Genomic DNA, 23058 nt, shown 5'->3' on the forward strand with positions numbered 1-23058 from the left:
TGTTTTGATGATTTCATTTTAACTCAAACCCTCAAAAATCTGCAAGTTTTAAAAAGATGACCAAATGTAGGCTGCACTAAAAATAAAATATAAAGGCATAAACACTTGTTGCCAGTAAGTCGGCATAATCAAATTGTTTATAGTGAAATAAACAGAAATTCAAACAAGTCTCCTTCACTTTGGTTAAGTTTCCCTAATTCTTCATGGAACTACCTTGTATGATCATTCAAACGACCTAACTATAATCATTTTGCATACAATATGCTTCTCCTCTTACCCAAGGTACACTCTACCACGTAAGCCAATTTTATTCTAGTTTTCTTTATGTAAGCGTGAAAAAAGAACAGATGTTTTTCCAAAATTATTTAAGTTTGGAAGACATTCATTCTATAGTTTTCTTCAATATAAATCCTTCAGAATCCCCACACCCCTCACGGTGATACCTTAATAGCTGACTTCCTAAGAGTACAAGTTATTAAATAAAGGTCAGAATGCAAATACACAGTGTGGTTCAACTGATAAAACGTTGATCATAACTAGATGCTGTGAATTATCTGCCACGCTAACTTCATTTTCCACCATGGACTTAAAAAAACAAACCTAGTTGTTCTGTATGTCATGCACTAGGAGATTTCTAAAATTTTACCACATTATACAGCTCAGACTACACTGCTTCAATTCTTTTAGATCTTGTCCGATCAATTGTTTCGTTGGCATTATCAGCTGGTTTGATCATGTTTCAAATAAAACTGATTAAAATGGTCTTTTTTTGCTCTGAGTGACTCCAAAGTCCTGCCGACACTAAAATGAGATCCTATGGAGTGCTGAAAGACGCAGAGAGCTGTCTTTGAGTTATTTTTTTCATTATGCAAAACTTGGCCCTGGAGAGATGGGCATGTACCTCGTTAGCTGAAACAGGCAAGCATGTCAGCACTGCAAATTAACTTACCGGAGAAATCTGAAGTGGATTCAGATCACTCAGGTTTCTAAAGCAGATCCAATCCACTCAACTATGAGGGCAACCTGGTGAGGCTAGAATCTCAGAAATGTGTATCTTTATTGTCTTTTCTCCCTACACACAGAATACCAATTCCTCCTTAAGCTAAATCTGCATGAGGAAACAGCGAATGCTCTATGGCAACCAACAAGGAGAGGAACAAGTCTAAGTTTTCAAAACTATAATTAGTATATACTCACAATCTGCGCCCCCCATCCAATAAATACAAATGGGAACAGTCTAATACTCTTTCTCCTTATATTAAATCTTTGTGTTTATTAAGTGAAAGGCTCCCAGGGACCTTGTATTATGTAACACGTGTCATCCAGCCAGTGTGATGTAGTTTGGAATAGAGTAACAAACCCCTCGGTTTATCAGTTCTGTCATTAGTGACTTAAAATACCATTCATCTGGGTGCTTATTCTGTATTAACCTCATGTTCCTGCCACTTTACTATCTATAAGAACTCCAAGTTGAGTGATGTGTAACGAGTTCCATTCAACTTTCCCACCCAGGTTGTGAAGCCCACTGACATCAGAACTACACAATTGTTTATAATGCTAGAACAATACCAGAGTGGTTGCATCAGAAGCCAGAAGTGAGGCAAATAATGTGACCACGATGTCAATAAAGGTAAGTGGACTTCTCTTTATCTGACCCTGGAAACATGTAACCCTCTGGGGGAGATAGAGGCACCCCATTAGCAACATTATATAAAGTCCTTAAGGAAAATAAGCAATATTCTTCCTCAAATGTTATGAAAAAAATATTTTTACAAAATCAACAGACTAGGTTTCCATTTGTGGATTGTAAATGTCATCCAATTCTGGAAATCAAAAACTCTTTCCTTTTATATGTGTATCTGCTTATTTCTGACACTTTAACGATGCCAGAACATCAGGTTTGAAGAGTACCAGCGAGAATCGCTAGCATGTAGAGAAATCCGGGAGAGCCACAAAAGCATAGAAAGTAAGGGTGATAGCAGACGCATTTCAAGTCTGAGGAGCCTGCAGTTAGGATTTTCCGGTTGGGCAGGTTTGCCAGAGCATTTGGGAGATGAGGCTTTCAATTCTCTCACTCATAACATACACAAGCTGACATACACCTGGGGCGCATTCAAACTCTACGTACAGTAGATGGCCTATATGAACATATATATATATATATATATATATATATATAAAATAGCTTGACATCTAACAAAGACAGGGAGACAACGTAGGTGCAGTGAGTCTGATCTGAGAAACGTGCACAGCCCCGCAAGAAGTGCGGGTTAAAATGAAACATTTCTGACGGTGAGGATCAACAAGGCAAGCGGGAGGGGCGGGAGCCGACAGACGATACAGAGACCCGCAGCTCCCCACCGACCGGGCGCCACACGGACCCGAGCGTAACCCCTGCTTACTGTGGACTCTTGGGGTAGAAGGGCAGGGTCACATGGCTGAGATCCTGGATGTCAAAGGCGGTGGGCTCAGCGGAGATCGCCTGCCGCTTGGTGCGCGGCTCGCCTTGCAAGGTGCTCGCGCTCTGCTTCTGCGCCTGCTGGGTGGCCGGCCGGATCACCGAACGGTACTTGTCCAGCTCGTTCTGCAGCTTCTGGATCAGTTCGTCCTTCTGATCCAACTCCAGCTCCAGCTCGTCGATGAGAGCATCCCGCTGTCTCAGCTCCTCGATCTTCTCCTGGAGCGCGTACTGTAAATCCCGCAGGGTGCCCATGCTCCTCCGGGCTGCCGGGGGCTCCTTCCTGCCGCTGCTCCGCGTCTTGGGGCTTCCTCCCCTCTCCGATCAACTTTCCCCAAAGTCGCTGCTGCCTCCCGAGTGCGAAAGCTTCCTACTTGAGACCAAAGCCAGGCTTGGCTTCTGAGCATGCCCAGTCTGCCGGCTCCAGCCACCGAGAGTTTCAGTGCGGATTCCACTTCTCCGGGCTGACTGTGAGGCTGAGAGCAGGGATAAGCCAAACGGCAGGTCGGGCCGGGCTTCCACCTGAACCGCGGCGGGCGCCGGGGAAGAGACGCGAGCGCGGTGGCCGAGCCACGGGAGAAGGGACTCGTAAGGCGGGGGTGGGGCGGGGGACTCCGAGGCCGCGGCCGGTCTGCCCGGGTCACTGGCGCCGGGCGCCGAAGGAAGCCGGCGGAGAGTGTGGGGAGCCTGATAAACCTCTGGGCGCGCCAGGGGATGCGCGGGCGGAGCGAGGCGGGAGCGCTCCTTCGGGGGCGGGGAGGCGAGCGGGAGAGGACCGGGGGGACCCCGAGCAGACTGGGGAGGCGTCTGCCGCCCCGGAGCCTACCGGGCTGGAGGATGTGCGGACTACAATCCCCGCGACGAGCGAGTGCAGAGCGGACTCTGCATCGTAAGCGCTCTGACTTCTGGAGGTGTCTGGGCTGCCAGCCTCGCGGAGAAAGGATCCCCAGCCTGTGGCTGAGCTCTCGCGTCTGCCTCGCCGCCTTCCTCACGGGGAGCGCCTCACACAGGTGGTAACGCTTGCAAACAAACTTGCCTCTCAGGAGAGGGGAGCGAGTCCGTGCAGGGGAGGGGTTTCCACTCACACCCGGGTGCCTTCGGCGGAGAGGGGGAGCTTTTGATCCCACCCCTCACCCGCGCCAGCGTTTCCAGCTGCTTCGAATGAGTGCCCTTTCCGCTCCTTCTAAACTCGGATTCGTGAACTCTTTTTAGGGCAAAGGCCAGAACGGGATGGGACTGAGCCCTGGAAGGCTGCTCAGCTTCCCCACTGTCCGTCCCACTTAACCAGTGTCTGCGGAATAGTTTATGCAAGGGCCTTCCTCCCTCCACCTGCTGAATTTGCAGAGGGGTGTCAGGGGCGGGAGGCGGGCAGGTCAAAATCACTGCGGCATTCCAAAAAGTTCACTCTGAAATTGAACCATACCTTTAAAATTACTTTCTTGATAACCAAACTGTTAGGACGCTAGCCTTCCCCTTGAATGGCAAGACACAAACTTTGAAGAAGAGAGAAAATCTTAAAGAAAAGGGGGGACCCTAGACGGGCCGGGGTAAACTGTACAGCGTACCGCCGCACCTCCACCGCCCCCATCCCTGCCTGCTCCGTATTTCCTAAAATGATGACAATTTTGATAGCATCCTTTCTGTCCAAGGGTAATTCTTCTATCATGTTTAGAATCTTCCATAGCACTTAAATTCCTCATATTTACCTAAATCTTCACCTAGTCATTTAAATTTTTAGCATCTTTATTAGCAGTCCTTTAATTACTATTCTTGAGAACTCAGTGTTATAATCCTCGATGTTCTATTTGGCCATTCCTTAACACTAAATAAAACAAAGTAGACAAAAGACAGATTAAGAGTCTGAATTGCAATCCAGAACTATTCACTGGAATCTAAATTTAGACAAGGACACATATCAGTCTCAAAAAAAGTGCTTACTTTTTGCTTTTGAATACACAACCTGTTCTAAGAGGAGCAAAAAGGAAAATGGGGAGGCGAATGAGAAAAAACAGGAGGAAAGAAAAGAACAGAACCAGCTAGCTAGTGTCACCTTAATAAGCTTTTTGATTTAAAGTGTATTTAATTTTTCTGTAATTAAGGTGTAAATGAAAAAGGATACACAATCCTAAACATTCTACCCAGATTAGGATTTAATTCTCTCACTACACATGATAATAACACAATTGTTCTGCTTTCCAATGTGGATGTTTTCAGAAGTGCATTTATTTCAGAATCATTGTACAAGGTAGATGATTTCCCCCAAACAAACATGGATAACTTACAAACACTGAGAGCAGTAAATAGTAGTTCTGAATTACTGTTGTTTTAATGAAAACTAAACCAAGCAGAAGTGCTCTGGCTTTGTATAACTGACTCTTTTCTAAAAGAGCTTCCATGACATTTTCCTTCTCCCAGGCAAAAGGCCAAATTCTTATCTTATTTAACCTATGGGAATTCTTTAATTCCATGGGAAAATGTCGAAAACTTAATGAGACTCCTTTCCTATAGACCTATTATAGGGGTCCAGGAGCCCAAGAGTTTATGTCTAAAAATATATCAGGAACATTGTACAGAGGACATTATTAGACAACTGCTAAGCAAGGTTATGCTGTGAGGTTCATTTGAGGCTTAAATGGGTTACTTAGTGTCTTTGAGCAGCACAAAGAAAGAAGATTCTTCATTTGTAGAAAGCTTGTCTACATATAAAAAGGATAAAAGAAACTAAAGCATTTTCCCCAAAAAATAAAAAATTGCATTTAAACTAGGAAAAAAAATCAGTTTTTTTTCAAAAATTAAAATTTTTTTCCACTGTTATCTAAATATTTTTCACTATTTAAACTACCATAATCTATGTACTACTAGAGGATGTAACATTTTCATTTTAAATGGAATTCTTGTGATAAAAAATATATATATTCCTTGATGAATCCCATAGTGAGAATCAGAAATCTTTTGTAATAATTGCAAACAAAGTAAACAGCTGAGAAGATATGACTATTACAATTTGACTTACACTTTAAAAGATGTTCAAGTTATAAGAATATACTTGGCTGGGTTACTGTATATAATGAAAAAAACTAAAATTATCCTTCAGTTCAGTTCAGTTCAGTCACTCAGTCATGTCTGACTCTTTGTGACCCCATGAACTGCCAGGCCCCCCTGTCCATCACCAACTCCTGGAGCCTACCCAAACCCATGTCCATTGAGTCAGTGATGCCATCCAACCATCTCACCCTCTAGTCCCCTTCTCCTCCTGCCCTCAGTGTTTCCCAGCATCAAGGTCTTTTCAAATGAGTTAGCTCTTTACATCAGGTGGCCAAAGTATTGGAATTTCAGCTTCAACATCAGTCCTTCCAATGAACACCCAGGACTGATCTCCTTTAGGATGGACTGGTTGGATCTCCCTGCAGTTCAAGAGACTCTCGAGAGTCTTCCCCAACACCACAGTGCAAAAGCATCAATTCTTCAGCTTTCTTTATAGTCCAACTCTCACATCCATACATGACCAATGGAAAAACCATAGCCTTGACTAGACGGACCTTTGTTGACAAAGTAATGTCTCTGCTTTTCAACATGCTGTCTAGGTTGGTCATAACTTTCCTTCCAAGGAGTAAGAAAATTATCCTTAAATACTTTATATATGAAAACTCCTGAGTTCTAAGCTTTTCTAAGTCGAAATAAATATTTTAAGTATTACAGTGATGTCCTTGACTGTTTAAATCTTGAGGGACCTTGGTTTTCTATCTCTACCTTTTGAGTGATTCTAATATTTTCTTAAACATCTTTTGCATTGCATTTGGTAAATGCTGGAAATAAATTTTACATAAAAAATCTAGGTCTTATGGTTTCATTTCAACAGATATATTTACTATATGTCTGATAATAAACTTAACTGGCTAAGTTATATTATCACAGATCACACACAAGTCTACTTTCTGCTATTTGGAAGTGGCTACCACAGATTTGGGGTGGAATGAAGCTTCATATATTCAGCTTTCCCACTGCCTAGCTGGGATGAGGTCTTAATGTTAGATGCTAAAGCATAGAACAATGCCATTTTGAAGGAACTTCATTCGTATACTGGAATTCCATAGTAACTTTTCAGCAGTCTCTCTTTGTTATAGCTCTAACAGAAGCAAATTTCCAGTAGCCCGATCCACCTGTGGCATATTAATGCTCTTCAATTCTGCATCCAACCCTCATGATTGAGAATAACTAATACCACACCTTACTTAATGGGATCTCAGAATCACTTAATGAGACCTTCAGTAATTCAGCTTTATCATAATACTGGCCATTAAAAAATATTCTTTTGAATGTATTATTCTACACTAAAAACATAGTTAGCCTCAAAATAACTGTGATAATTTTGTTATCCAGCTGCCCATTCCACTGGTGCTATGGACATAGAGGCCTGGCGTGCTTCAGTCCATGGGGTCGCAGAGTCAGACACAACTGAGCAACTAAACTGAACTAAGCATTTCCTGCAAGAGTCCAAAAATCGAAATTCCCTTCTGTCATTTCATGTACATGTCTTGAACTGCAAAAACAAACCCCAACACAAACAAAAACATAGCTAAGCTTCATAGGTCATGTAAGCAGCAGTCCCTTACAGAAGAATCTAGATTTAAAGGTAACTAATAGTGGTAAACACACTAGCTTGCTCTACAGTGTTCATCTTAATCGTGACCACAATAAAAATAACTAACTTCCTGGAACACTTAATGTATGACAAGCACTGTTCATGTAGCCTTACGAGTTGGACATCATTTCCTTTTATACTTGAGAAAAGGGAGGCAGAGACTCACTCACTTTGTGTTGTTCAGGCTCTAAGCTGTGTCTGACTCTGCTACCCCATGAACTATAGCACACCAGGCTCCTCTTTCCTCCATTATCTCCGGGAGTTTGCTCTAATTCATGTCCACGTAGTCAGTGATGCTATCTAACCATCTCATCACTCACCTAATATCAAATCCAGACCATTTGGTGCAGAGCTCAGTCCCCTACCCACTGCCCCTCACTGCGTTCTGCAGGACTTCCAAGGGTTGGTAATGCCTTCTTCTGGATCCAGAGTGATATTAATTCACATTAACTGGCCTGACTTTGGAGTCAGGGATGTGGGAAGAGAAGAAATTTGGAAAATTATAAAACAGTAGGAAAAATATTTTTTAACAGTTCCTTTTCCCCAAACTGTCTTTATTTCAGCCTCATTTCATCTTTGGTTTATGGTCACCAACTTGTACCCATTTACCTGGGATTGCCCTTGTTTTAAAATTAAAATTGGTTGGGACTCTCCTACTTTTACACTAAAGTCCTAGTTACATCTTGGTCCTGGGCAAACCAGGAAGGTTGATCATCCTCTATAATTCAGGATTGCAAAGCCTCTCTATTTTACAAATATTTTCATATTTTGTATTCAAAGTTACTGATAGAAAAGTAAAACCAAGGAAGATCTGTAATAATAATACCTATTATCTTAAGCACATTACAAACCCACTTACACATTTGTTTCTGTGAATATGTTTCAGGAAAGCAATCATCCAATTTCAATGCATAATAATACACCACAGGAATTGTCTTTGGACTGTAAAGGGGAGATGAGTCAGACAATAGAATTTTAATTACTTTGATAAGTCAGACAAGGATGCAAGGCTTTCTTTTTGGTTTGCTTATAAAAATCTAGACTTTAGACAGATTGGATTCTTAGAGACTGAGCACAACAATTCAAGTCCCTGCTATTTGATTAACTCTTATAGGATTATATGATTATGATTACTGTGTTTGGTGACTAGATTTGGTCATCAGGAATACATATTTAAATGAATATAAATAAAAATTCTAATGGCAGGGCTGTTCTGAAGTCACACTATCACAAATGATAAGTTGTGCATGGAAAAGGGAAAAAAAGCATAAAACATTAATGATGAAAAACTTACTGCAGAGACATGGAAAGTCATAGTGCCTTGTACCATACTTGCTAATGTGCTTAGAGTTTAATACCGAATTAGTGTCATACTTAATATTAGTTGAAATGAATTCTTATGTTCCACTGCATAAGATGATGCTAAGTTATTACTGGACCTCAGCCTAAACTAATGTGCATGGAAATCCATGTACTATTTATCAAGCAGAATATTTCTTTGTACTCTTTACTCAGCTGATCATCTCCAAACACCAGAAAAAATAAAAGTTTTTTAAGAAGAAAAGTATTCTGTTTTCTGTGGTTTTCTTCATAAATGGAAAAGTTTTTAATGTGTAAAATGAAGTTTAAAATGCTTTATTCATAAAATATTTTACTAAATTTAAGTCCAGTGAATATACACCTGAGTAGGCAACATCCCTGTATCTGATTAATAAATTACAGTTTATCAGCTGCATTTCAGTAGTGATTTTTCTGGCAGATTAAATGTACATCATTTCCTAACTCAATGATCAGCATTTCCCACAAAGTATTCAGAAATATTTGCAAAGGTAATTTTGTATTTAAAACATTATTTGACAGCATGTGGCTTATAGGAGAACAGCTCTGAGTCAATGATTTTTTTATTGTTCCTTTTATTTTAAATAGCATTTAACCACTGATACAACTTGGCCATTTCCCTCCCACTTGTTCTGTAATCCAAATTTAAAGTAAAAGCAAAAAAAAAAAACAAACAAAAAACACTTTTCTAGAGAACTTCTTAAAATTAGTAAAGTGGGCAAGTACTGAAGATGTAAGAAAGATAATAGGGGACAAGTTTCAGTGAACTGGCTTTCTATCCGTAAATAACTTGAATGAACTGAGCAAGAGAAAGATGGCAAAATACAACTGAGAATGTCAGAGATTTGGAGGAGAGGGGAAGCTATAGGCAAAAAGATATAGTCAAGAAATGTATAGAAATCTTCACTGTTGTGAACTTAGGGGAAAAGTAATATAAAGTGAAAGTGAAAGTGAAGTCACTCAGTCGTGTCTGACTCTTTGCGACCCCGTGGACTGTAGCCCACCAAGCTCCTCCATCCATGGGATTCTCCAGGCAAGAATACTGGAGTGGGCAGCCATTTCCTTCTCCAAAAGTAAATATGACCTAGCTTCAAATTAAAGAAACTCTTAATATTTGATTTTTATATAATTATCATGAGATGGAAGTCCAGAAATCCATCTCTAAGGATATGCAAATGAAGTAGTCGGCTGGTAAAAATATAGATGTCATTCTAGGGTCAACATATGGTACACAATAGTTATAAAAGCATTACCCTTGCAACAAGGATAGAACCCTAGGTTGGGGTTCATGAGATGCAAACACTATGCTATGTATTTGTAACCAACTGTTAAAATATCAGTCACTCTGCCCATAGTATATTTCTAGATGCTTTTCAACAGTGGTGCTGAGGAAGACTCTTGAGACTCCCTTGGACTGCAAGGAGATCAAACCAATCAATCCTAAAGGAAATCAACCCAGAATATTCACTGGAAGGACAGATGCTGAAGCTGAAGCTCCAATGCCTTGGCCACCTGATACTAAGAGCTGACTCATTGAAAAAGACTCTGATGCTGGGAAAAATTGAAGGAGAGGAGGGCAGCAGGGGATAAGATGGTTAGATAGCATCACCAATTCAATGGACATCATTTTGAGCAAACTCTGGAAGACAATGAAGGACAGGGAAGCCTGGCATGCTGCAGTCTATAGGGTTTAGTTCAGTTCAGTCGCTCAGTCATGTCTGAGTCTTTGTGACCCCATGGACTGCAGCACGCCAGGCCTCCCCGTCCATCACCAGCTCCAGGAGCTTACTCAAACTCATGTCCATTGAGTCAGTGATTCTATGCACCATCTCATACTCTGTCATCCCCTTCTCCTCCTGCCTTCAGTCTTTCTCAGCATCAGGGCCTTTTCAAATGAGTCAGCTCTTCACATCAGGTGGCCAAAGTATTGGAGTTTCAGCTTCAGCATCAGTCCTTCCATGAATATTCAGGATTGATTTCTTTTAGGATGGACTGGTTGGATCTCTTTGCAGGCCAAGGGACTCTCAAGAGTCTTCTCCAACACCACAGTTCAAAAGCATCAATTCTTCGGTGCTCAGCTTTCTTCACAGTCCAACTCTAACATCCATACATGACTACTGGAAAAACCATAGCCTTGACTAGACGGACCTTCGTCAGCAAAGTAATGTCTCTGCTTTTTAATATGCTATCTAGGTTGGTCATAACTTTCCTTCCAAGAAGCAAGCATCTTTTAATTTCATGGCTACAATCACCATCTGCAGTGATTTTGGAGCCCCAAAATATAAAGTCTGTCACTGTTTCCATTGTTTCCCCATCTATTTGCCATGAAGTGATGGGACCAGATGCCATGATCTTTGTTTTCTGAATGTTGAGCTTTAAAGCCAACTTTTTCACTCTCCTCTTTCATTTTCATCAAGAGGCTCTTTAGTTCTTCACTTTCTGCCATAAGGGTGGTATCATCTGCATATCTGAGGTTATTGATATTTCTCCCAGCAATCTTGATCCCAGCTTGTGCTTCATCCAGTCCAGCATTTCTCATGATGTACTCTGCATAGAAGTTAAATAAGCACGGTGACAGTATACAGCCTTGACGTACTCCTTTTCCTATTTGGAACCAGTCTGTTGTTCCATGTCCAGTTCTAACAGTTGCTTCCTGACTTGCATAAAGATTTCTCAAGAGGTCAGGTGGTCTAGTATTCTCATCTCTTTTAGAAGTTTTCAGTTTACTGTGATCCACAACGTCAAAGTCTTTAGCATAGTCAATAAAGCAGAAATAGATGTTTTTCTCTGGAACTCTTTTGCTTTTTCAATGATCCAGTGGATGTTGGCAATTTGATCTCTGCTTCCTCTGCCTTTTATACAATCAGCTTGAATATCTGGAAGTTCACGTATCGTTGAAACCTGGCTTGGAGAATTTTGAGTATTACTTTACTAGCATGTGAGATGAGTGCAATTGTGCAGTAGTTTGAGCATTTTTTGGCATTGCCTTTCTTAGGGATTGGAATGAAAACTGACCTTTTCCAGTCCTGTGGCCACTGCTGAATTTTCAAAATTTGCAAAGAGTCAAACATGACTTATCAACTGAAAAATAAGAGTATTTCTAGAAAACATTCAATAATTTCTAACTTGTTCAGGCTAGATTATTTTAAGTTCACTTTTCAAAGCACAGATATTTAACCTGGTAGGTAAGAATACTTTAAACATTAGTTGCTTAGAGTTAAACAGACAAATGTGCAAACAGCTCTATGTAGTAAATAAGTATCATACGGTTTTAATGCCCCATATAAATAAATATAAAATAGGAGCCTCTACACTTTGGTTGGTATTAGACAGAAAAATCAAAGTCTGTCTCAAATTACTGCAATATGTAAAAATGTTTTTACTCAAAGATCAAATTTAAGGAGTTATCATGAAAAATTCATCTAAGTTCATCTAAGAATAAAAGAGAGTCAAAATTCTAATCATCGATCTTCCTTAGAAAACCATCTATATTAAATAAAAATTTTAAGTAGAAAAATTACATGGTAATCTTCAAAACACTTATTTATGGAACATTAAAAGTAATTACTGCTGTTAGGAACATAGAGAACGTGATGAAAATAGCTTGTTTCCACTTTGCAGTGCCCACTGGTCCAACACTCTATCAGGACCAACAAAGAGCTCTGAGCAATCACAGAACTCTAAGTTGCCTATGGTAACAGCATTTCCACATGGCCCATTATGTAACTTAGTTACTTTATGTCCCTCTCATGGGCACTCCCAAAATACAAAAAACCAAAGGACTGATGACAATAACTACCATGGTTTGACACCCCACCCCTCCTCACCTTCTAAAAGAAGAAGCAAAAGTCATATTCTTTATGAATAATATATATCTCAGAATTTTGAGTGAAAATATACCAGAGAGACTACGTATTTCAGCACCCTAATTTCAAATTTCAGGAAATTTAAAGGGCAAGAAAGTTAAATGAGGCAGAGTTTAAAACCCAAATCTCCTAATTCTCAGCATACTGTTCTGAAAGTTACATTATGCATTCTCTTGACATTTTATTTATACTGTACATAGAAGCCAGATTCAGTTCACATGAAAATCCTCTTATCTCTTAGTAATTAATAATCATTAAAGTCAATTAAGAACACTTTAATTTGCTGCAGAGAACAAAATATATTAAAATGCCTTTAAATGTCTAATTATTTCTAGTGTGCCTCTCTGTATATTCAAACCATATAGAGCTTTTGTTGCTACTTGGGCATCTATATTACATGAAAGACTCTGTGTGTGTGTGTGTGTGTGTGTGTGTGTGTGTGTGTGTGTGTGTGTTCACATGCCTCACAAGTATGAAAATTAAACCACACCACTACACTCTTCCTAATCAACTCTCACTTATGTCAAAGTAAAGTCACATCAGGTGGATGTATTTTTTTGCACCTATCATATTTGACAAAGATCTACATGTGGAAATACAGTAAACCATCTCTCTTTTTCTCTTTCCAGATACACAGCTCAAGTGTCTTTGTATTATCAGGTTTTAAAAGTACACAAAATATGAAACACATTGTCACCAAGAAAGAGAAAATTTGTCTCCAACTCATAGAAATTAAAAGGTAACACCAAGGACTTCCCTGGTGGTCCAGAGGTTAAGAATCTGACTGCCAATGCAGGGGACACAAGCTTGATCCCTGGTTCAAGAAGAACCCACATGCCAAAGGGCAACGAAGGTCATGTGCCACAGCTATTGCGCCTGCGCTCTAGAGCGCGCACATCCCACGAACTGAGCCCCAGTGCTGCAACTCCTGAAACCCGCAAGTCCTAGAGCCTGTGCTCCAGGAGAGAAGACACCACAAAGGAAAGCCCACTGACCACCTCACTGCAAGGAGGAGCAGCCCCTGCCAGCTGCAACTAGAGAAAGCCTGCACACAGCGAGGAAGACCCAGCACACCCAGAAATAAAAATAAATTAATAAAATACATTATTTTTTTAAGTTAAAAGGTAATACCTAAACTATGAACTCTCAGAATTCAAATAGTGACACTTGCTTTGAGTCCCTCAAATTCCATAATTGGTCTGAGACCGTCTGACGATTTCAATGTCATTTAATGACATTTTGACCATTCACCTTTAGAATATGCCCAGACGTGATTCTATTCATGCAATATGTTCTACTGGGAGTACCCTGAGCTTCCCTGGTGGCCCTAGTGGTAAATAACCTGCCTGCCAATGCAGGAGACATAAGAGACACAGGTTTGATCCCTGGGTCAGGAAGAGCCCCTGGAGGAGGGTATGGCAACCCACTCCAGTATTCTTGCCTGGAGAATCCCATGGACCCTGGGAGGCTAGAGTCCATAGGGTTACAAAAAGTCAGACACAACTGAAGCGACTTGGTATGCACCCGCACACTGGAGTACTGTACAAAAATTTTGCAAAGAAAAAAAGACAGTAAAGATGTTATTTTAAAATGCATTGAAATACACAGCATGTAAAATTTGCATTACATCTTTATTTAAAAAAATGATTTCATACTTTAACATTCTAAGTATACATGTTTTAATCACCAATACATCTATAAAGCAAAGTATTAACACATTACATAATTTTCACATTCTGGAATCAGGGAATAGTCAATTGTGAGAAACTGGAATAAGTGATGAAGAAAACACAAATAACCAAGAAAAATAATACAGTAACAGCTGGTACAAAAGCTAAACTCAGGGGTCAATGGACAGCTTTGCTAGCAATCCAATAATTCTGAAAGCCCTCAACCATTAGAGCATATACTAGAGCCCAGTATTCCTTCAAAACGTGAACTAAAGAATACTAGCTCCTTAAAATGGTGATAAGTATAACAAAAAAGGGTTCCAAGGCCAAAAAGGTTTTGTTTTGGAGACACTGAAAAAGTTCAGTAAAACAGATTTCTGTCTACATTATTTCTCAGAACTTTCACTATTTCCATATGTTCTATTAATCTCCAAAATAAATATAATTACATAAAGTTGATTTAAACACCTAGACTTTCTCTGTTGTAATACTTTAAGTGTTGAACTTGAGTATTTGGTGTTTAAAAGTACATTAGATAATTTATGTGGGCTTCCCTTGTAGCGTAGTTGGTAAAGAATCTGCCTGCAGTGCAGGAGACCCGGGTTCGATCCCTGGGTTGGGAAGATCCCCTGGAGAAGGAAATGGCAACCCACTCCAGTATCCTTGCCTGAAGAATCCCAGGGACAGAGGATCCTGGTAGGCTACAGTCCATGAGGTCGCAAAGAGTCAGGCATGACCGAGCGAACGAGTACCTTCCCCATGTGGAATTCCTTATTGGAATTTACCTACATAGCAGTATCAGGGACAAGAATGAATAGTTCGTTCTGGTCCCAACAACAGTACTGCCAACTGCCATATCTCCCCTTTAAAACCACAGTTTACCCAGCCGGTGACCACAGTCAATGACATGACAGAAAACCATGAGCACACGACAAATAGGGTGCTTACATGAAGGACTAACATTGCCATTTGACCCATAATCACATTTCCTTTCTATAAATTAGGCTGGGTCGTAGGACTATTGCTCAGGTTGGGAAAATGATAATAGGACTGCAATCAGGAGTGCAACTGAATAATAATTAATTACATACATATTATTAAAAGATGCTTGTTCCTTGGAAGAAAAGCTATGACAAACCTAGACAGTATATTAAAAAGCAGAGACATTACTTTGCCAACAAATGTCCATCTAGTCAAAGCTACGGTTTTTCCAGTAGTCATATATGCATGTGAGAGTTAGACAGAATGTAAAGAAAGCTGAATGCCCAAGAATTGATGCTTTTGAACTGTGGTGTTGGAGAAGACTCTTGAGAGTCCCTTGGATTGCAAGGAGATTAAACCAGTCCATCCTAAAGGAAATCAGTCCTGAATACTCACTGGAAGGACTGATGCTGAAGTTAAAGCACCTGATACGAAGAACTGACTCACTGGAAAAGACCCTGATGCTAGGGAAGATTGAAGGCAGGAAGAGAAGGGGATGACAGAGGATGAGATGGCTGGATGGCATCACCAACTCGATGGACATGAGTTTGAACAAGCTCCAGGAATCAGTGAAGGACAGGGAATCCTGGCATGCTGCAGGCCATGGGGTCGCAAAGAGTTGGACATGACTGAGCGACTGAACCGAACTGACATACGTGTTATATTTTGCTTCTTATAAATCTCCAGGCACCAAGAAATTTCAGCTTAACATTTTAGAACTTTTCCACTTGTCATTCCTTTTCTGCCTGGAAAATCCTTCTCCTAACCTCCTTCACCATCCTAAAATACTAATCCCATTGCTTCTCAGTCACCACCTTTCTCACCTCTTGAGTCAGTAATTCAGTGATCTCATTCTTTAGCTCTTTTCTCATATACCACTTCTGATAATCTTTCTGAATCATCTCTATGATATTTTCCCTTAAAATAGCACTTTCATGATTTATAATTATATATTATTTGCAAGGATACTTGTTAATAGTTATCTGATTCATTAGACTGTAAACTGCAAGAAAGCAGGGAACTCTATCTTGTTTACCAACACCTAGAATGAGTAGGCTTTTCCTACATATTTGCTGACTGCATTGAATGAACAAAGGTAGGACTAAATGAATTCAACAAATATTTTTTTAGTATTTACAACACATCACCATCAATAAACAGAAAAAAATCTCCCTTTCTCCACCAAGAGATCCAACCAACAAACTGAACTAAGTGACCTTTGATGCAGTGTAATATGGGTTTCAGAGTTTGCACCTCTCACTAGTATGTCACTCAGAAATATATGTATCATAAACCTCAGAAACCTCACTACAATTACCCATGAGGGGCAGCTACCCTAAATTCCCAGGTCTCAATCAGGAAATCTGCAAGTCATGTGATTGTCTGAGTTCTAAATAAAACTGATTTTCTATGTTCTTCATGAAAATATTTGTGATATCTGTTGCCCCTAGGAAGTTCAAATGTGGGTCTAACCACTCAAAAAAATTCACTTCAGTGAAAACTTTGAAACTAAACTATTGTGACCAAAATTAGCCTGGAATATGTGTGTATGTATGTGTATGTGTGTGTATATGTGTGTGTATGCGTACAAAGCTGTATATAGATGTGTACAGGATATATGGTATGTGTGTGTGTATCAGTTTAGAAATTTCCAACTTAGAAGTGAATACAGGTAATGGATATCTCTATAACATGGTAGCAAAAGGCAACATAAAAAACATGATACGTTAATTTTTCAGAAAATGGATACTTTAGACCTGCATATTCTTTCTGTGTGGAATAAATCAGATTGATCAGAGGCTCAGTTTAAATATGTGCTTTCTTTCTGCAGAAAAAATAAAAACATAAATATCACTCTTTGAACCACATATTTGCCTGATTAAGACTCATAATAACTGTGCTTTCTACCTGCCATCCTGAAATATTTCTAGGAAATGCTATTTTTTGATACCCAACCACCTTTTCAAATTACACTTGACAATCAGCTCTCTAATGTACCTTTAAATTGCTATAATCTCAGAGTCTCACTTACTTGACACTTATAATATATTGTGTTCAAGGGTCAGTGATCTTTTCTATAACACTGGCAGCATCCATAGCATCATCAACTCTGCATTGTTTTCTGTTTCCCCCCAAATTCTCTTCTTTTGTTCACAAGTTCTAGCTACTCCTTCAAAAAGCCAACTGCTTTATTTGTATTTGGCCTGTTTTTAGTAGTCCTTCTTAATACCTACATCTTTTAGAAAATCTGTTTCATATTATTTTGAGGGCAGATGCTTCCAATTATAAGTACCCTATGGCAGTGAGTATTAACCAAGGCTGTGCTCTGTCTGATCACCTCATTTACAATGGCTCTGGAAGTTCAGATTGAAATGAAGTTCAAAAAGCAAATTTATCTCCAATAATACATTAAATTCAACAATTTGATTCTTAAAGTAATATGCTTCTCTTCCTCTCCTCTCTTTCTTTTGCTCTTTCTATAGAGTATCAGGAGGGGCCCCTCAAACAAAAGCATAAGCTTAATGCCAGTTAACTAACCAAATCCTTCAATGCTAACCTTTAGGTGTTAGCAGAGAGCTAAATGTTAAATTACTGTCCAATTAAGCCAAAAGCCAGGGGTGTAAAGTTTGTTAATGCAAAAAAAAAAAAAAAGGAATAATTCTCTGGTATTTATTTCCTATAATTTCAAAAAATCTGCAAGAAGGTTTCCTACATTATACAAATTTACTGCACAGGTATATAGGTTTTGTGATAAAGCTAATTTTTGTCAAACTTAGAAAAACCTAAGTCAAACTTTTCCTATGAAAAAAACAAAAGGAGACCTCTACTTATGGTAGAGAGTCAAACTTGGAGATAAAAATTCAAAGCTTTGCACACATATCCTCCACTAATCTATATAAATGAAGCTTTACACTACAATAGGATAATGCTGCTTCAGGAGAGAAACTGAAGTTTCTGATTTGCAACTGTCTGAAACTTCTGGGTTTTCAACAAAAACTGAATGTATTAACTATTGAATGTAAGAACTCTCTTGACATGGCATCATTTATTTCTAGTGGGTCTTTATATTTTTTCCTAAAAAATCGAAGTCTTGTCATATTGCAGTTTCCAATATACAATATCCTTTTGGAAGCGGTTATTTCCCAAAAGGGAAAAATATTTTTGATTAACAGCAATTAAGCTCTATAAAAGAGAAACATCTTATTGAGATATGCATGCCTTACCTCTTTATATGTAAAAAAAATTATTCAGATAAGCACAATATTTTTTAGGAAATAGTTTCTAATTGAGATTTAATTTGTCGCTTTATAAAAGTGCAAGGTCAAGGAAAACTTTACACAATTTTGAAGTTTGTATTTCTCCTTTACATGACTTATTTTATTTTAAACACAATTCCATAAATAGGGCACATTCAGCAAACAGTAAATTCTTCAAATTTTTCTCTCGGCTATTAAATGCTAATTTCTAAAGGCTGAAATGTAGAACTAAAGGTGCAATTGCACCCTCTACTGTTCACATTTTCTACTCCATATGAATAGAGTACTGTATACGTTTGTTTAACATATTCGTTATTGAAGTAAATCATACTGGCAGGTAAATCACACTGGCTTCCTTTGACAATAATTAGCAGACCCTCAAATAAGCTCTATTTGTTAAAATTTCTTTAATAATACAAATGGAAACGACATTTATATGGATACTGGAATTAAACTAATTTAGAAAATAATGACTATTAGCAAGATACTTGAAATGTGAAGTATTCATTAACTTCCTGATGATAAATGCTACTTTTGATCACCTTTTAAAACTAGTCTATAAGAGCCAACAATTGGCACCCTCTTGACAGTGTATAAAGTTTACCCAATTTTTTTCAAGTTAGAATTCAAATAAATATTTACATTTCTCTAAAAGTGTACACTGACAGTCTAAAAAATTAATTTTAAGATCCTCCTATGAAAATTATCAAAATTTAAAATGCTAACATGAATCAAAAAATAGCACATTTGTTCTTTTCTTTTAAAACACTCATGTTTTAATTAAATAGTAATTGTTGGATATTTATCTTAAAGCTTTCTTACTGATTCTTATTCCAGGGATAAAAATATTGTCTAGTTGCTGACCAACCTTCCCACCAAGAATAACTAGAAAATAAGGGCCAAAATATGTTTAAGGCATTGGAAATTTTCCAAGTAGTAAGGAACTGAAGGGCTAATATCTCAGACAAAACGGGAGTTCAAATCAACACATACTGCCCTTTTGAGGCATTTACCAACTACAAAAAACTCCTAAGAAGATAAATAACAATATAGATGAGAAGCTGCAGCTAAGAAGTAGTACACAGGTTCTACACGTCTCATGGGCTAAAGGGGTAAAATTGGAGTCCAAGCCCAACCATTCCAAAATCATAAAGCTAAATCTTATGTGTTAGTATTCCATTACTCATAAAGATGGAGACATCCTCAAATCTGCTCAATCCATAACTGGATTAAGGTGACATGACCCTCACCAGCCTGTGTGTCAAGGGCAACAGTAACTCTGCAATGAAGGAAGATCTCATGAACCTCAAATTATAATTTTTCATGTACCACATCCAGAATTCAATCATAAACAGTTAGGTACACAGAGATAATATTCCATAACCTAAAGTTACCAAGAAAAAAAAAAAGCAGACTGATGGGAGATCCTGATGTTGGAATTATGTGATATGGACATCAACATAACTGTGACAAATATGCCTTAGAAATATGATGGAAATGTTGTTGATATTAATGGAAACCTGGAAACTATGAAAGAAATTGTAGAACTGATAATAGCAGTAACTAAATTTTCATAATTCTGCATTTATGTTTAATAGCAGGAGACAGAATTAGTAAATCAGAAGATAAGTCCAGATAAAATAGCTAGAGTAAATAGAGGAAAAGAATAGAACATTGAAAAAAGAATATGAGATGTGGTGTTATAGGGAAAAGGTCAAATCTATATATAATCGGAGTCCCAAAAAGAGAGGAAAGAGAGACTAGGGAAAAAGCAATGTTTGAAGAAATGATGGCTGAGGATTTTCCAAAACAGAAGAAAGCTATATCAAGCCATGATTTCAAGAATCACTGCAAACCACTAGTACAATAAATACAAAATACATTTGCAGAGACACACAAATACACATACCCTAGACATCTCATTGTAAAACTACTTATAATCATAATAAAATAGTCAGGGAAGCCCCATAATAAAATAGGGGAAACACCTAATATCACACAGAGGAAAACATTCATCCCCTACAAAGGAGCAAGAATAAGATGACAGCAGACATTTTTAACTGAAGGAGTGAAAGCCAAAGAATGGCAGAGAAATAACCTCAAAGGGTTAGAAGAAAATAAAACCGCCAACCTAGAATTCTATACTTGCCAAAAATATCCTTTGAAAATAAAGGCAAGATAATATGTTTTCAGAGAAACAAAAACCAGAGAATTTGTCACCAACAGATCCACACTAAAGATGACACTAAAAAAAAGTTCTTCAGGATGACAGAAAATGAAACTAGATGAATGCACAGATATAAAAAATAAGTATTAGAATGAATATGAGGTTAAATAAATGCGAATGATTACAAAATTATAATGCTAAGTCGCTTCAGTCGTGTCCGACTCTGTGCAACCCCACAGACGGCAACCCACCAGGCTCTCCCGTCCCTGGGATTCTCCAGGCAAGAATACAAAATTATAATATCTGACAACAATAATATGAAAGCTGAAAGTGAAAATGAAAGTCATGTCCAGCTCTTTGTGATCCCATGGATTGTACAGTCCCTGGAATTCTCTAAGTCAGAAAGAATACTGGAGTGGGTAGCCTTTCCCTTCTCCAGGGGAGCTTCCCGACCCAGGAATCAAACCAGGGTTTCCTGCATTGCAGGTGGATTCTTTACCAACTGAGCTATCAGGGATTCTTTACCAGTTGAGCCACAAGGAAAGGAAAAGAATATGAAAGATAGAAGGAGACTAATACAGTTAACAGTGTTGTTAGGTCACTGTACTGGCTGAGCAGTAATAAAAGCATTAATGTACCTTTAATTTTGCTACTTCAAGGATGCACTGCATGTTGTATTTACAGAATAACTGCTAAAAGAAATAACATATAGAAATGAAAAATTGATTAATGGAAAAGAATATGAAAATAATTTATTAATTCAAATACAGGCAAAAAAGAGAAAAAATTAAAGGAGACACAAGTAGAACACAAATAGATGACAGATTTAAGCCAAAATGTACCACTAATTATACTATAATGTAAATAAATTAATACTCCAATTACTAGACAAAGATTGTTTGCATGAATTTAAAAAATAAAACAAGTATATACAGATTATAAGAAACAATTTTATATAAGAAAACTGAATTGTTTAGAGTAGAAAAGGTGCACAAACTAAATACAAGCCAAAAGAAAGCTGCTATAACCCTACTAATATGAAAGAAAATTTTAAGAAAATATTACTAGAGATAAACAGGAACATGTCACAATAAAAAAGGATTGATTTATTAGGAACGAATTATAATCCTAAATTTATATGCACTCAATAACACCTTCAGAACATGTGAAGTAAAAATTTCTAGTGCTCAGAGTAGATATAGACAAATTCACAGTCTTATTAGGTGACTTCAACTTATTGTTCTTAATAACTGAGGGACAAAGCAGATAGAAAATTAAGATTTAGAAACTTTGAATAATATATTTCACAAACTTAATAGCAATAGGTAAAACACTCACTTCAAAATTGCAGGACATCGTTTTATAGTGCATAAGCAATTTTATTACAATTGACCACATTCCAGGCCATAAAACAAGTTTCAACAAATTTCAAATGATTGAAATCATGTACTCTTACCGTAGTGGGATTGAGGTAGAATTGAATAACAATAATCATCTCAGATACAGAAAGGGACTTGATAAAATTCAATATCCATTTATGATTTCAAAATAATCTTAAAATTGTTGACATTAAAGGGTACTTAGCTGAAGAGTACTTAGCTGATGGATGGGAGAAGGCAATGGCACCCCACTCCAGTACTCTTGCCTGGAGAATCCCATGGATGGAGGAGCCTGGTGGGCTGCAGTCCATGGGGTCGCTTGAGATTGGACACGACTGAGCAACTTCCCTTTCACTTTTCACTTTCACGCGTTGGTGAAGGAGATAGCAACCCACTTCAGTATTCTTGCCTGGAGACTCCCAGGGACAGAGGAGCCTGTTGGGCTGCCGTCTATGGGGTCACACAGAGTAGGACACGACTGACGCGACTTAGCAGCAGCAGCTGATGGATGATATCTACCCAAAATATCTATAAGAAACTTCAGTACATACTGGTAAAATACTGAAAGATTTCCCCCTCATATCACAAAAAGAAATATCAGTGCTCTTATTCAACATTATAAATGAAGTCCTGTCCACTGAAATCAAATAAGGAAAAAGGAAGCAAAATGCATGAAGATTAGAAAAGAAGATTACACACTCAAATACATAGAATTACAGACAAACTATTAGAATAGGTGACTTCAGCAAGATCACTGTATAAAATGTTAATATTAAAAATCAATAATATTTTTTATACTAACAAGCAAAGGAACGTTTTTTCGAGATGATAACATTTTTAATATTTAAAAACACATCATTTATTTTGGAATATAATTAATGAAATATTTAAATGCTTTCTTCAGAGAATTACTGAGACAAAATGAAAGAAGGCATCAAATATGGAAAGTTAAGCCATGCTTATATATTAGAAAACTCAATATTTTAAAACGTCAGTCCTAAGTTGATTCAAAGTTTCAATTCAATTTCAAACAAAATTTTAGCTATTTTTTGTGTGTGTGTGTAAATTTCAAAATATATAAAGAATTACATTGCAAAAGATGTAAGGGCTTCCCTTGTGGCTCAGCTGGTAAAGAATCCACCTACAATGCGGAAGACCTGGGTTCAGTCCCTGGGTTGGGAAGATCCCCTGGAGAAGGGAAAGGCTACGCACTTCAGTGTTCTGGCCTGGAGAGTTCCATGGACTGCATAGCCCATAGGGTCACAGAGTCGGAGAGGACTGAGCGACTTTCACTTTCATG

General features: G+C 38.3%; 1 protein-coding gene across 2 annotated transcripts in view; it reads right to left on the reverse strand.

Annotated features, from left to right (window-relative positions):
- Positions 1–23058, reverse strand: part of PRKG1 (protein kinase cGMP-dependent 1) — a 1398992-nt gene that overhangs the window by 1306050 nt on the left and 69884 nt on the right. The window contains exon 1 of one of the 2 annotated variants that reach the window (XM_068961334.1): positions 2403–2713. The exons of the other annotated variant lie outside the window; for it this stretch is intronic. Coding sequence (XP_068817435.1) covers positions 2403–2713 — 311 coding nt within the window. Of the gene's footprint in view, positions 1–2402; positions 2714–23058 lie in introns of those variants that run through there. 2 annotated transcript variants of the gene reach the window in all.

Source organism: Capricornis sumatraensis, chromosome 23 (assembly GCF_032405125.1).
Source record: "Capricornis sumatraensis isolate serow.1 chromosome 23, serow.2, whole genome shotgun sequence".
In the NCBI taxonomy this organism is placed as follows: Eukaryota; Metazoa; Chordata; class Mammalia; order Artiodactyla; family Bovidae; genus Capricornis; species Capricornis sumatraensis.